This window comes from Peromyscus californicus, unplaced genomic scaffold (assembly GCF_007827085.1).
Source record: "Peromyscus californicus insignis strain IS unplaced genomic scaffold, ASM782708v3 Scaffold_7__1_contigs__length_154581171, whole genome shotgun sequence".
Taxonomy (NCBI): domain Eukaryota; kingdom Metazoa; phylum Chordata; class Mammalia; order Rodentia; family Cricetidae; genus Peromyscus; species Peromyscus californicus.
In genome coordinates this window covers 36283857-36297984 of record NW_026294595.1, presented here as the reverse complement: position 1 = coordinate 36297984, position 14128 = coordinate 36283857, and the positions used below count along the sequence as shown (strand labels likewise).

Sequence of the window (14128 nt, the reverse complement as noted above, 5' to 3'; positions counted from 1 at the left end):
ATTTGGATTCTGCTTAGGCTGTGTGCCATTAAGAACACAAAGTCGAGTTTAATTGCTTGTTTTAGATTCTAAAGAGATTGTGGCTTTAATTTCCTCCTTTAGATGAATTAATCATATAGATGAGACATAATTGTGTGATGGTCCATTTAGCTGTGTCAGATCCAAAGTCAATATGTAGACTACTATAGCAAGATAACAAGTAATTTATAATTTATTGTTGATAGGTATATTAAATTTTATACTGTTGGCTCATAATTAATATTCTGAGATCTGAATCTGAATACTGTTTAACAACGGGCCCTCACAAACATAGCCAATGCACTAGTATCGTGTTTTTCAACTTAATTATTTCCATTTATCGTTTTTCTTGGTACCATTCAAGATAGTGCTTTAGCACTCTGTGAAAATTTCAGTTTGTGCATTTGTCTCTGAATTCAGAAATAATTATGTGTCAGAAAAATTTTAAATAGAGATAAGCGAAGAAAAGAAATGACATTAATCTCTAAATCTTAGAGTAAAATCTTTGTGTATTTCAGCTATCTGTGTGTCGTGGATGAAAAGGGGAACTGTGCACAGAGCCACTGCTTCCCTAGTTAATCCCCTCTTGCTGTTCCTTTGTTCAGTGGTGTTTACAGACTTTCTGCTGCATTTTAAGTCATCCACTATATATCCTTTAAATGAAATTTTTTTTATTAGGTGCATACTAGGATAATGTGTGATTATATCATACAAATTGAATCAATTTCCCATTTTTGAGTAGCAGTTAATCTACATTTTGATGTTTGTTTAGAAACTTGGAAATGGACTGGTTTGTCACTATATATTTGTAAAATAATTCTGTAATTATTCTGTTTAGGGGTTTTAAAAATAGAGATTTTGAGTCAAAGGGTGCTAAGAATATTGTTACACTTCCTTCCAGAAAATCAATCTAAGTTATGTTTTCTTTTTTCTCCTTTTAGTTTTTGTTTGTTTATTTTTTGTTTTTAAGTTTTTGGGACAGAATATCACGTCGCCCAGGCTGGCCTCCTAAGTGCTGGAGTTCAGCCTTGTGCCACCATGCCCAGCACAGATTGTATCAAGTTTCACTATTTGGTTCATCTTCTAGACTTAGTGACGATGCCTTGGATATTGCTATTCTGAGGGAACATCACCAGGGTCCTGCTCGGGGTCTTTCTTTGTGTCCCCATGTTTACCAACACACGGTACCTCTATTGATAGCCTTCAGTCAAAAGAGGACACACACATTTACCCTTGCATCAAAGCAAGCCGTATCCTCTATTGCTACTAAAGATGAACTGGGAAAGGCCAGCATCAGAAGACAACATGGCTGCAAAAGTTTAAACAAACAGATGCGTGTGTTTGTTGCCTGATGAAGACGAGAGAGAAGAAAGCAAGGAGAGTAGCATAACGGAGATGACATGGGCTCCCTGATGAATAAGGCCACAAGCTAAAACATTGCAGCTTTCATATACATGTAGAGTGCTTAGGTCAGTCCCATGCAGGCTCCCTAGTTGTCCATTCAGCAGGGGCTGTCTCTGACTCTTTTGCTGACTTTTGGGTCCCTATTCCTCATACTTAGTTGCCTTGCCCAGCCTTAATACAAGGGGAGGCGCTTAGTCTTACTACAACTTGGTATGCCATGTTTTGTTGATATCCATGGGAGGCCTGCCCTTTTCTGAATAGAAATGGGGGAGGAGTGGATGGGAGGGGAGAGGGGAGGTGGGGACGAGGGGCTAGGAGGAGAGGAGGGATGGGAAACTTTGGTCAAGATGTAAAATAAATGAATAATAATTGTAATAAAAACCTTCTAATTATATAAAACAAAACAAAAAAGCTTTGCAGCTTAACCACCAGTGGGCATTTTGTCCTAAAAATGTACTTCCAGAACTGTTGGGAAGGTTCAGTGCCTGAGCATGACCAGTCTCAAGTTCTGATGTGGACCTGCGTTGGTTGTGTGCCAAGAGTGACTAATAAAGGGAGAAGTTCTGAGGAAGCAGTGTAAGTCTTTGAACATCAAGGGTTTGTTAGTCCTGTTGGTTGGCTGACCCAGGCAGCCAGCATTGGCCATTGCACTTCCCACTTTCCTTGGTGCATTCCCAGGGGAAATTCCCCCTCATTGCTGGCATTTGCATCTGTTGAGGGATGGGTAGTTATGGTAGACAATTTTCTTTTTGTCATATAGCTTTAGTAACATTGACTTTCATCAAAATTGCTAGTTTCTAACTCAATGTCATCTCACACCAGAAACCACATTTGGCAGTTATTCAACTTGCTTTGGGTTTGTTGCAGGAATAAAATATGTTTTAAATTATTTTGCCTATGGCAGAATGCATCCTATCAAGAAAAATTATGAATCTCATTTTTAAAAGTTTAAACATTTTTTATTTATATGCACAGACATGTGTGTGTGTGTGTGTGTGTGTGTGTGTGTGTGTGTGTGTGTGTGTGTGTGTTGTATGTGAATTCACTTGTGCATATGATGCCTGTGGAGGCAAGAATACAGCATCAGATCCCCCAGAGCTGGAGTTATAGGCAGTTGTGAGCTACTTGAGACAGGTGTGTTTAAAACTGAACTAGGGTCTTCTGCAAGAGCAGCAAATGCTTTTAACTGTTGAGTCATCTCTCTTGTCCAAGGGTCTAAGTTTTGTGGGATATTCCACAAAGTTCTCTTGGAGTTTCCTTTGTTTAATTTTATTTATTTGCATTGTAGTAATTGTAAAATGTAAAAGCAACATTTGCTATGTGCCAGTGGCCATGTCAGAGGAGCAGTGGGTAGCAATTGAAGTTCAGGTATTAACTCACCAGGAGGAAAGTCACTGGTGAGTGAATCTTGGATAGTCAAGGCTCTGAGACCACAGACTCAAGAATGTCTTTTGCTTCTTTCTGCTGTGCCTTTATGTGTTTGCCCCTGCCATCTTTCTCTGGTATGTGGCATGGTGTGAATGGGTGTGGGGAGATCCCCACTGCCTGTAATGTAGTGTGTTTATCTCATGAAAACATTCCGTCCTACTGGGCATTTTTACCTGTGGATTATTATGAAGATGATTTCTTCTTAAGTTCTACTGTCTAATTGATAATAATAATAATGTTAATTTAAACAGATTTTGATGATTAAAAAATAAAACAAGGAAGTGTCACACAGCTAGAACACATGAGTTTCTATTGGGGAGCCATATAGACTATGACTTAGATTAATTATCAAGAAAAACATTTGAGTACCAGTAGCCCAGCTAATTTAAATTCTTCTAATCTTAATGTTGGGAGATGTGTTTATAGGTTTCAGGGTATGTCATAGCTGAAGCAAACTTTGAAAATTACTTAAAGTTAGACTAAGATTTTTTGTCAAATACCTTTGAGGTGAAAAACCCAAGAAGACAATCTGAAGTTTTAGAAAGTCACATAGTTGAGTGAAGAACTCTTTATGGTCAGGGAACAAGAACAAAGCAGTCCAATTATTATTAGCTGATGTGCATTTCTTGCTAAGATTGGTTGATGATGAAAGGTGATGATTAATTTCTCGTATTCATTTCTGCCCTCAATCTCCTGATATAAGAAACTATTGATGAGTGGGTATGTACCCTAAAGATTTAAAGTAGACCTGACTGATTCTTTTTCATATATAAAAGCTTAGATTTGTGATTCTTTAAAGGTTTCTTATAAGATTACCTTTTGAGATAAGTAATAAAGTGATTGGTTCTTTCTTTGTAACTGCAAAATGCAGCCTGCCAGTAAAAGAATACCTTGCTTACTTACCTTGTGCATATGTGTGTGGGTGCACATGAGTGTAGGTGTTTGAAGAGGCCAGAAGAGGGCATGCAATCCCCTGGATTTACAGGTGGTTATTTACCTGATGTGGGTGCCCAGAACCAAACTTGGGGCCTCAGCAGTAGTTAACTCTTAGACTGTGAGGCAGTTCTCCGGTCCCTCAGCAGTCTTTATTGTTAGCATCATTACTGTCTATACTTGTCTGACAAAACAAAAGAAACAGACTAACAAACAAACAAAGTCCCTTTCACTTTTAATTGACACGTAGCAATTTATGTACAAATTTATGCAATGTGAAACATTAACACACACATACTGTGTAATAATCAGATCAAGGTAAGTGGCATTTTTTATCACTCTACACATTCTTCTGAGTGTGGAGCAATAAAGTCCTCTCTCCTAGCAGTTTGAAATATTTGATTAATTCTTGTTAATCATCCCTGCCCCATGCTGTTCTAGAAAATTAGAATTTATTCCTGTCCCAATTCACACCTACAACTGTTGGTCATCCTCTTACTCTGCTTTGTTTTCTCACCTCCTCCCCGGCTCTGGTGACCACTGTTGTACTCACTGCTTCGTGGAGATAAACCTTTAGCTTTCATATGTAAGTGATAGCATGCAATGTTGGTCTCTTTGTGATTTAGCTATTTTGATCAGTATTCTCCTGAAAATGACAGAATTTCAGTGTTCAGTTTTGGTAGGTGTAGTACTGAGCTTCAGCTGTCAACTTGATCACCTCAGAGTCACCTCAGAAGAGGGAACATCAATCCGCTTGCCCTCTGGCTATGTCTGTGAGTCACTTTCTTAGTGGCTAATTGATGTAGGAGGGTCCAGCCCACTGTGAGAGGGTCATCCCTAGGCAGGTGGGCCTCAGCTTTGAGAAAGCAAGCTGAGCAAGCTGAGGGAGTGAGCCAATACGCAGCTTTCCTCCATGGTTGCTGCTTCTGCCCATGCTTGGATCCTCGCTTTCCTCATTGAAAGATTGTGGCCTGGAAGTGTGAACCAAATTAACCCTGTCCTCCCCAAGTTGCTTTTGGTCATGGTGTTTATTACAGTCACAGAGAAGTAACCTAGGGCAAAAGGTTTTACACATATACATATCCAGACATTAACTATTACTCCTAGATTTCCAGTTTATTTGTACATAGTCTTCTATTAGTTTTTTTTTTATTTCTTTGGTATTGGCTATTATTTTTTATATGTTTGATTTGCTTTGTTGGAATCCTCTCTTTTTCCTATAAAGAAGATTGTTAATTTTGCTTATCTTCCTTAATCTTTTGTAGTTTCATTTTGTCTTAGCTTCTTTTGTTTTATCTGCCCTGACCTTTGTAATGTTTTTCTTTTTTTACTATTTTTGGATTTGGCTTGATTTTGCATTTCTTGTTCCTTGAGTTGGATCATTGGGTTATTTATTTGAAATCTTTCTAATTTTTAATCTAATTATGTTTGTTTCATTATAACTGGATGTTCCAGGATTAGATGTCAATATAGTTACACTTGGTATCTCCTTTGTTCCTTTATCACTAAATTGTGACAGTATTGTTTCTACAATATTTAACCCAAAGTATTTATTTTATCTGTTACTTTGGGCTTCTATTTGCATGATACCTTTCCTGTTCTTTTACATTCAATTTCTATGTATCTTTACTGGCAAACTGAGTTCCATGTAGCAAGTAACTGGGTCTTGTTTATTTTTTCCATGTAGCCAGTCTATGATGGTTTAAAAAATACTTGCATGTGTGTTTATCATATGAGTATACATGTTCATGTGTGCAAGCTGGTGTTTGTGTGTGTGTGTGTGTGTGTGTGTGTGTGTGTGTGTGTGTGTGTAGGCCAGAGGTTGACATTCAGTGTCTTTCTCATTACTTTTCACATTATTATTTTTATTTTTAAATATTTTATTTATTTTTCTATTTTATGTACACATTTGTCTGTGTGAGGGTGTCAGATCCCCTGGAACTGGAGTTATAGACAGTTGTGAGCTGCCATGTGGGTGCTGGGAATTGAACCCGGGACCTCTGGAAGAGCAGCCAGCACTCTGAACCAACCACTGAGCCATCTTTCCAGTCCCCACATTATTTTTTTGAGACAGTGTCTTTCACTGAACCTGGTGCTCACTAATTTTGCTAGTCTGGCTGGCCAGGAAGCTAAGAACATGCTTGTCTCTATTTCCACAGTGCACTATCATGCCTGGTGTTTTACGTGGGTGTTAGGGATCTGAACTCAGGTCATCTCCCCATCCCCAATCTATGTTTTTTAATAGGGGATTTTAATTTATTTAAATTCAAGGTTATTTTTGACAAATCCATTGTCCTGTGATTTTAATATTCTTTCCTCAGGTTGTTTTGAAAATTTCTTTCTTTCTCTCTTGTTGATGTATGCATCTCTTCTCAGAGTCGGTAGAGTTTGACTTCCTTCTCTTTTTCTCCTGTGTACCTCCTCGATTATTGAGTATTCAACATTCCAAGCTTTCAGGATGGTAGCAAGCATACTTCATGTCTGTGTAGGATAACCATAAGTGTGAACATCCTTCACATCTGCGTAGCATAACCTTTGGTGTGCCTTGTAAGGCCAGCCTGTCAGTGATGACTCTCCTTGGTGTTTCTTTCTGAAACACTACATTTCTCTTGTATTTCTGAAATTAGCTTTGCTGTGTACAGCATGCTGAATTAAACTGTGCTTTTTGACCAGAGCATTAAATACTTATGCAGCTCTCTTGGCTTGTAAAGTTTTTGTGGAGAAGCTTCCTCTTAGTTTAATGAAGTTCTCAAGACTTTTCATGTTTTCCTTACTGTTTTTAGAATCCTCTCTTCAGTATGTACTTAAAGAATGCATGTGCATATGTACGTACATGCATGCATGTGTGTACACATTTGTGTGGAGCTAAATGATGGCCTCAGTGTCATCCTTAGGAACGCTGTCCACTTCTTTTGAGACAGACTCGATGGTGTTGAGCTTACAATTAAACTAGACTGGTTGACCACTGAATGCCCAGAATCCTCCTGTCTCCACCTGCCTTCATCCAGTGCTGGGATTGTAAGTGAGTGTCACCATGCCTGACTTTTCATGTGGTGCTGGAGTCAAAATCAGATTGCCATGCTTGGTCAGCAGCCACTTTACTGAGTAAGTCGTCTCTCCAGCCCTGCCTTGCACTTCTGACAGTCTGTCCAGAATGCATGCTCAGACAGTGTGCCTCTTGGTCAAAGCTAGTGGGGACCTCAGGAGATCCTCTGTGCCTTTTCCTCTCTTCTTCTCGAATACCAATAATGCAAAGGTTTGCTCACTTAATGGCATCACATACATCTCAAAGGTCCTTTTCATTCTTTGTAATTTGCATTGCTTTTCTTCTTAAAGATGTGTCTGAATTATTTCAAAATATCAGTTCTTTAAACTCAGAAACACTTTCTTCTGCTTGGCGACTTCTGCTGCTGAGGATCTCAACTATATTTTAATTGTATTTATTGAGTCTTTAGCTCCAAGATTTCTGATTCTTTTTGTATTTATTTGAATTAAACATTGATAGAAATTGAATTTATATTGTGTATTGCATATTGTTTTGAAGTACATATACATTGTTGAGTACTTTAATACAGCTTATTAACAAATATATTACCTCACAGGGTTGCTCCTTTTGATTTATTTCTGTAGCTAGCATGCGAAGTGTAGATTTCATTGTGGCATTTTCCTTCCTGGCTGGTTCTTTCTTAGGCTAACCCTTTGCTGAGGGTCACGTTCACATTATACCTTACTTTTTTTTTTTTTTTTTTTTTTTTTTGATTTTTCGAGACAGGGTTTCTCTGTGTAGCTTTGCGCCTTTCCTGGAACTCGCTTTGGAGACCAGGCTGGCCTCGAACTCACAGAGATCCGCCTGGCTCTGCCTCCCGAGTGCTGGGATTAAAGGCGTGCGCCACCACCGCCCGGCTTATACCTTACTTTTGTAGTTTGTTGAATTGTCTGAATTTTGGAATCCTTTTCAGACAATTCTTTGATGTCTGTTGCTAGTGAGTCATTGTGTTCTTTTGAGATATCCTGTGTGTCGCTTTGTTAGTTCATATTTCTGTGTCCCTACATTAACAGTTGTGTATCTGACCAGCTGCTTCTACTGGTGGTACAGAGTGACTTTTTTTTTTTTTTTTTTTTTTTTTTTTTTGGTTTTTCGAGACAGGGTTTCTCTGTGTAGCTTTGCGCCTTTCCTGGAACTTACTTGGTAGCCCAGGCTGGCCTCAAACTCACAGAGATTCGCCTGGCTCTGCCTCCCAAGTGCTGGGATTAAAGGCGTACGCCACCACCGCCCGTCCCAGAGTGACTTTTGTGGTAAGTCTTTCTCCTGATGATGTTTCCTGGGGAGTTGAGTGGACAGCCTGCATTTGTATTGGCTTTGGTTTTAGTTGGTCACTTTAGTATAGTGTCTGTGTAACTTCTTCAGCTCTTATCAATGTTGGTAATGTCTGCAGATGTCTCAGTGTCCAAGCTTGCAGGATTTGTGAGATTTTATCACCATCTGAGATATTCTTTTCTCTTGGTTGGAATGGGTTTATTGCCTGCACTGAGTACAATGGGTCGGGAGTGCCTATCAGTTTCTGTGGTTTGCAGGGATGTTTTCTCTTTAGTGAGTCCATGTGTGTGGCTTCATGCCTGGTACTGAGTCAAGGTGTCGTTAGTATCTGAAGCCTTCACTATGATGAGAAGTAGAAGTCTAGTGAATAGTGGGTCAAAATAGGCTTTTTGGAATGACTCAAGCACATGAAATTTAATAGAATTCAGCCAGGATCAAACTGATTTTTCCCAGCTTAGGTCTCTTTGTTTTGTGAATAACTTGTTTTGCCTCACCTTTTAGAGAATTGTAATCAAATGGTATCTGTGGACCTCAGTATTTGGAGGTGGAGGAGAGTGAGTGGGGACTGAGTGTCACGTGTCTCACTCGGCACACTGAAATCCTGATATGTTAGAAGTGCTTGGTAAACTTGCAAACTGAGACATCTGGGTGTGCTCTAAGGAAAATAAAAGTTGCAAAACACTTTTAATTATAAAATTTGGATAGACCAATAAAATAGAAATGGTGAATACTAACAAACTATTTTTTTATTTGAGGTATTTTTTAATTAATTAATTTATTCTTACATGTATGGGTGTTTTGCCTGCACTTATGTCTGTGTACCACATTCTTGCCTGGTGCCCATAGAGGCTAGAAGAGGGCATCAGATCCCCTTGGATTGGAGTTGAAATGGTTGTGAGCTGCCATATGGGTGCTGGGAATCGAACCTGGGTTCTTCTGTAGTGCTCTTGACTCCTGAGTCATCCATCTCTTGTGCACCTGTCTGAGATATTTTTAATCGCAAAAATTTAGGATACTTTTAGTGTTTTCTTTAGAAAACTTTAATTTTTCTAGATGAGGGATTTTTTATTAGCCATGTAACCTAATGTGTTTTGTTGCCATAATCAACAGGGAATTAACTTGAACAAGAACTTTGTAAGGTAAAAGCTAACACTGTCTTTGTTATTTTACACACCTGTTTTGTAATAAGAAAAAAATCAAGGTTTGATTAGGAGAGATAAATATTCAAGTTTTAGTTTAGAAACACCCATATGTCGAATATTGTTTTATTTTAGAGGCTAAAAGGCCATGTTTCTAGAAATGGCTGCTTTGTTACTCTGAGGAAACTCTGCTATAACACTCACTCCTTTTGGATTTTACTGTGCCAGCTCCATCTCTGTCTCTGTCTCTGTCTCTCTGTCTCTCTGTCTCTGTGTGTGTGTGTATGTGTACACATGTGCATATATATGTGTGTGGGCACATGCATGTATAGGTCTGTATGCAGTGGTGAATCTTCCCCCTTTCCTCTCAAACAGCAGTCCACTGATATGGGTGGTCGTGCTGTTACCATTGCCTGTGTGAGCATTGGCCTTAAGATTTAGGTTTGCTTCTCTGGAAACTGCTCTAACTATTCTAGAAATGTTACTATTATGATATTTAACACGCCGTTTCCTTTCAGCATGTTTCTTTAAATTTTACTTTTCATGTACTAGAAAAATGACTTACAACTTGTGTAATTTCAGTAACTAGAGAAAGACAGTGGAGATGTGAAGCTTCTCCAGCCAGCTGGAAGGTCAAATGGATGTCATTGCTGTACAGGGCTTACTTCTTTTGAAATATCTGGTTTAAATGTTTTATAGTCATCTCATACATTTAAGTGGTTTTTAATGTCATTAAAATAGCAACTAATTAATATATTCATGCAGTTTGTAAAAGTGAACCAAATGCCACAAATTCTTCTGCTGCTGTTGTGTTTATTTATAACAGTGTGTGCTGCTTAATGGGTGCTTGTGTTTGAAAAGCATTTCGGTAAATGTTTGCCGTTCACACATTGTGGACAGCTACAATCTTGCACCACTATTCAGTGGGAGAAACCATCAAAGTAATTAGTTTAAAATTACTTCTCCATTTATCAAACCATTCAAGCTGTTTTTGAAAATTATAGGTAAGGTTACTTATAGATTATGTGTGACTGAGTTCTACAGAAACAAAACCAAGACAGGTTCCTAGAACAATGGAACTATTAGAGGATGCTCTAAGAAGGCTTGTGAGGGAAGCCAGGATAGAGGAGGTCAGAATGCCTAGGCAGGAGGGCATGTTGGTGGAGGCTGACTCTGATGTCAGTTGAGCTAGACTGCTGCCAGAACTGCCCCCCTTGGAGGGAAATGACTGGCCTAACCTTGTTGACCTATGTCTATCATTCAACCGCTATTTGTGGTTGGCCTTGGAAACAGTATGGGATTGGAGTCTCAGAGTGAGGTGCTTCCGGTGTGGCCCAGGAACATATTCCACAGAAGAGAAGGGTCTCTAGATGTCACCAGCCAAGACTTATGGCATCTTGGTGATGGGGATCCCTGCCTTCTAAGAAACAGCCACTATTGTATAGATGAGTAATAAGTTTAAAAGGACAGAAACTTACTAGAAAGGGACAGAAACTCTGTCCCTTTCCCCTCTGGAGAATACCCCACATACATATGAACCAGATGGAAATTCAACTGTGTTCAAGGCCCTTTGATTTTAGAAATAGTTTAAAACATTAACAAGGTTGTGGACTTTAGTCCTGTTCTTCGATTGCCTGTGGGATAACACTGAAGCATTTCTCCTGCTGACTGCTGCTAAAGTGCATCCCCATTACCATGAATGAAAATGGTCCTTGAGAGGGGACCTGAGGCATTGTCCTTGACAACCCAAGGGCATTTTAAATGCCAAGTGCACTCAGAAAAGCTTTTCTCCTGGGTTAATTTTCCTACTTGAGATGTTTTATTTGCAGAAGTCTTCAGGTGTCTGCACATGCAGAACCAATCCAGTGGAACTAAAACACTCAGTGTATTCATGAATGAATTCATTTTACTATTTCTCCTGCATTAGGTTATTATGACACACTGAACAGTTCCCTTTTGGGGGATCACCTCCCACCCTCTCTTTCTTCCCTTTATGTAGTAGGTATGGAGAATTTTCTCTTTTGAAAATTTTTTTTTCATGCTCCTTATCAGTGTATTCAAAGAACTAGCTAACTTTATATGAAGATAGTGGAATTCCCATTAGTTCCAGTCACTTAAAGGTGTCTTATTGTCTTAAAATGTCAAATATTTTTCAGAAGCAGAAAGATATCTGAAAAAATTGAATTGCCTAACTTAAGTTGTAAGATCATTGATAAAGTAGAAATAAACATTGGCAATCTATCTGGATAGAAGAAATCTTTGTTACTATTAATACTTCCTCTGATTGCATCTGTATTTGATTATTCTAATTTACTTAACTGGAGTAATAATAACATGCAAATAAAATCAGAATATAAAGAGGCATTAATTCAGTTTGGAGTTCAAACTGACAAAGCAACTTTTCACTTTGCACAGGACTTTGCTAATACTTTCTGCAGACTGTGAATGAAACCAGTGCTTAGAAGTGCTGGGAAGGGACTAGGTGTGCTGGAACAGAGTGGACACATGACTAGGCAACTTGCAGGATCTTGTTTACAAGTGATTTCTTTATAAAGGTCCTTGCACCAAGCCGCATGATTTTGATTTCAGCCCCTGAAACCCCAATGGTAGAAGAACAGAGCTGACTCCTGTAAGATGCCCTACAACTTCCTGCATGCTCATGTCCACACACAAAGTAAATGTAATGAAAACTCAATAAAAACCAAAGTTATTAATTTAGTCATCAGATATGTAGCACCATTTTTTTCTGTTCACTACCAATCTGTAGTATTATCCACAAAACGTGAAGTAAAGAGAATAAAGTAAAAGATGATTTGACTTGCCTTGGAGCACAAACCTCAATTTAAATGCTGCTCTCAATCTGTCTTTATTTTCCTTGATGCAAAATGTTCATCTGTTTACATTTGTGTTTTTCTCCAGTGTCGAAATGGAAACTTGGTTGAATAAGAAAAATTTCTTTTTAATCTTTGTCCCTAATAACTATTTTCCAGTGTTTATCTATTTCATTCACTGGTGACAGTTTTTAAAGTATTGCTAAAGGCAAAATAGAACAAATATTAAGAGAATGTTGTGTCTCACCAACATCTTCAAGTTATGCTGGAACTCTGGCAATATCAAACTAAGAATGCACTGTATGTGGGCTTAGTGCTTCTCTGGAAAGCGCTCAGTGGTTAACACCAAGGAAAAATGCCTCAGCTGAGCATGTTGGTGCATTCCCATGGTCCTTCATCCCAGGGTGGTGAAGCTGGGGTTCTTTTGAGATCAGCCTGAACAACATAGTGAGACCTTGTCTTCAAAGAAAGCTTCATCTGTGATTATCATCACTTGCTAATAGCTTGAACAGTTAGAAGTCCCTTAAACTCCATGGTTGTTTACCTCTGTGTTGTGATGTTTTTATTGCTTCCAGAAACTTTCAACTAAGTGAAGAAGAGCAGTGGATTTACCAGGCTGTCTTAGAGCAGTACCCTGGAAATCTCCTTGGCAGAAGGACTCTTTACTTGGACATGTTACAAAGATATTTTCCTCACAAACCTAGGCATCATTTGGTGAGTGCATCCTGATAATGAGTGTGTATAGCCTATTATGCCTGTGAGTTGCAGTGTTTAGTGGTCCATAATTAGTAAGACAAATATATGTCTGTTAAATAGTGGTGGTTTGAAAGAAAATGGCCTCCCAAAGGGAGTGGCACTATTAGGAGGTATGGCCTTGTTGGAGGAAGTGTGTCACCGTGGGGGAGGGCTTTGAGGTCTCTTTTTCTTAAGCTTCCCTCAGTGTGACAGTTAATCGACTTCCTGTTGCCTGAAAGACATAGCACTCTCAGCTCCAGCACCATGTCTGCCTGCATGCTGCCATGTTCCCCTTCATGATCATAATGGACTGAACCTCTGAAACTTTAAGTGAGCCACCCCCAATTCAGTGTTTTCTTTATAAGAGTTGCTGTGGTCATGGTGTCTCTTCACAGTAATGAAAAACCCTACATAAGACACTAATGCTCTGAGAATTCTTTATTCCCCCACTTTAGGAGATACTGTTACAGGGTGCAAGCCTGTCTATAAAGGCTGGGAGAAGACCAGGGCCAGTCCATTGTGCTCACCTGCCCGGACACCTTCACCATGGTTTCCCAGCTCCAGAGCAGCCGTTTAACCCCTGGAGTTCACACCATCACGCACCTGCTCACTATGGAGATTCTGCCCTGTCTGACCCTTGCCTGAAACTGGAATGCCCACCTTCTACCCACAGAGCCTGCCCCACATCAGCTCTAGGCCTGGAAAAACCAGCATCTACCTGGGAAACATTCCTAGTCTCCATCACCACAGCTCTGCCTGATTCCCGCATGGTCCCAAACACTAACGCCACTTCAGGGACCAAACACACACCTGAAAGTTACCTGAGAAGAAATTGGGAAGTTATTATTTCATTCTGTAGTGGGCCTGACTACAACGGCAAGAATTTAGAAGTTACCATGTCCCCAGTTAATTCAATATAACTTACCTTATAACACACATGTACAGATTTAACTTTTAAATGGGCTGTGCTATGAAATATCACATGCTTTACTTTTGCAACGGTTTCAAATTAAGACGTGAATTGTATACACTCACATTCATTTGGCAATTACTATCTGTCAGTCCTGTGCAAGTCCTTTAGTACATGAGACAATGGATGAAGTACCACTGTTATCATTAATGCCTTGTGAAGAAACTGAAGTAAAGACCACACAGCTAGTCTGGCTATCATCTCCCATCCTCTTTATCCTTCTCCATCCCACTCTCCACCCCCATGTTGTAAATATCTATTTTTATTTATTTAATTTTTAGAGATAAAAAACCCTTTTTATTCTTTGTGTCTTTCATGTCATGCATCTTGATCCCATTCATCTCTCCATCCC

The 14128-nt window shown here is 39.2% G+C and overlaps 1 protein-coding gene across 24 annotated transcripts in view; it reads left to right on the top strand.

The window, feature by feature from the left end:
- Positions 1-14128, top strand: part of Ccdc148 (coiled-coil domain containing 148) — a 310826-nt gene that overhangs the window by 112526 nt on the left and 184172 nt on the right. For all 24 annotated transcript variants that reach the window (XM_052723791.1, XM_052723800.1, XM_052723811.1 and 21 more), the window contains one exon: positions 12647-12785. In XM_052723791.1, the coding sequence (XP_052579751.1) occupies positions 12647-12785 (139 nt within the window). The remainder of the gene's footprint in view (positions 1-12646; positions 12786-14128) is intronic.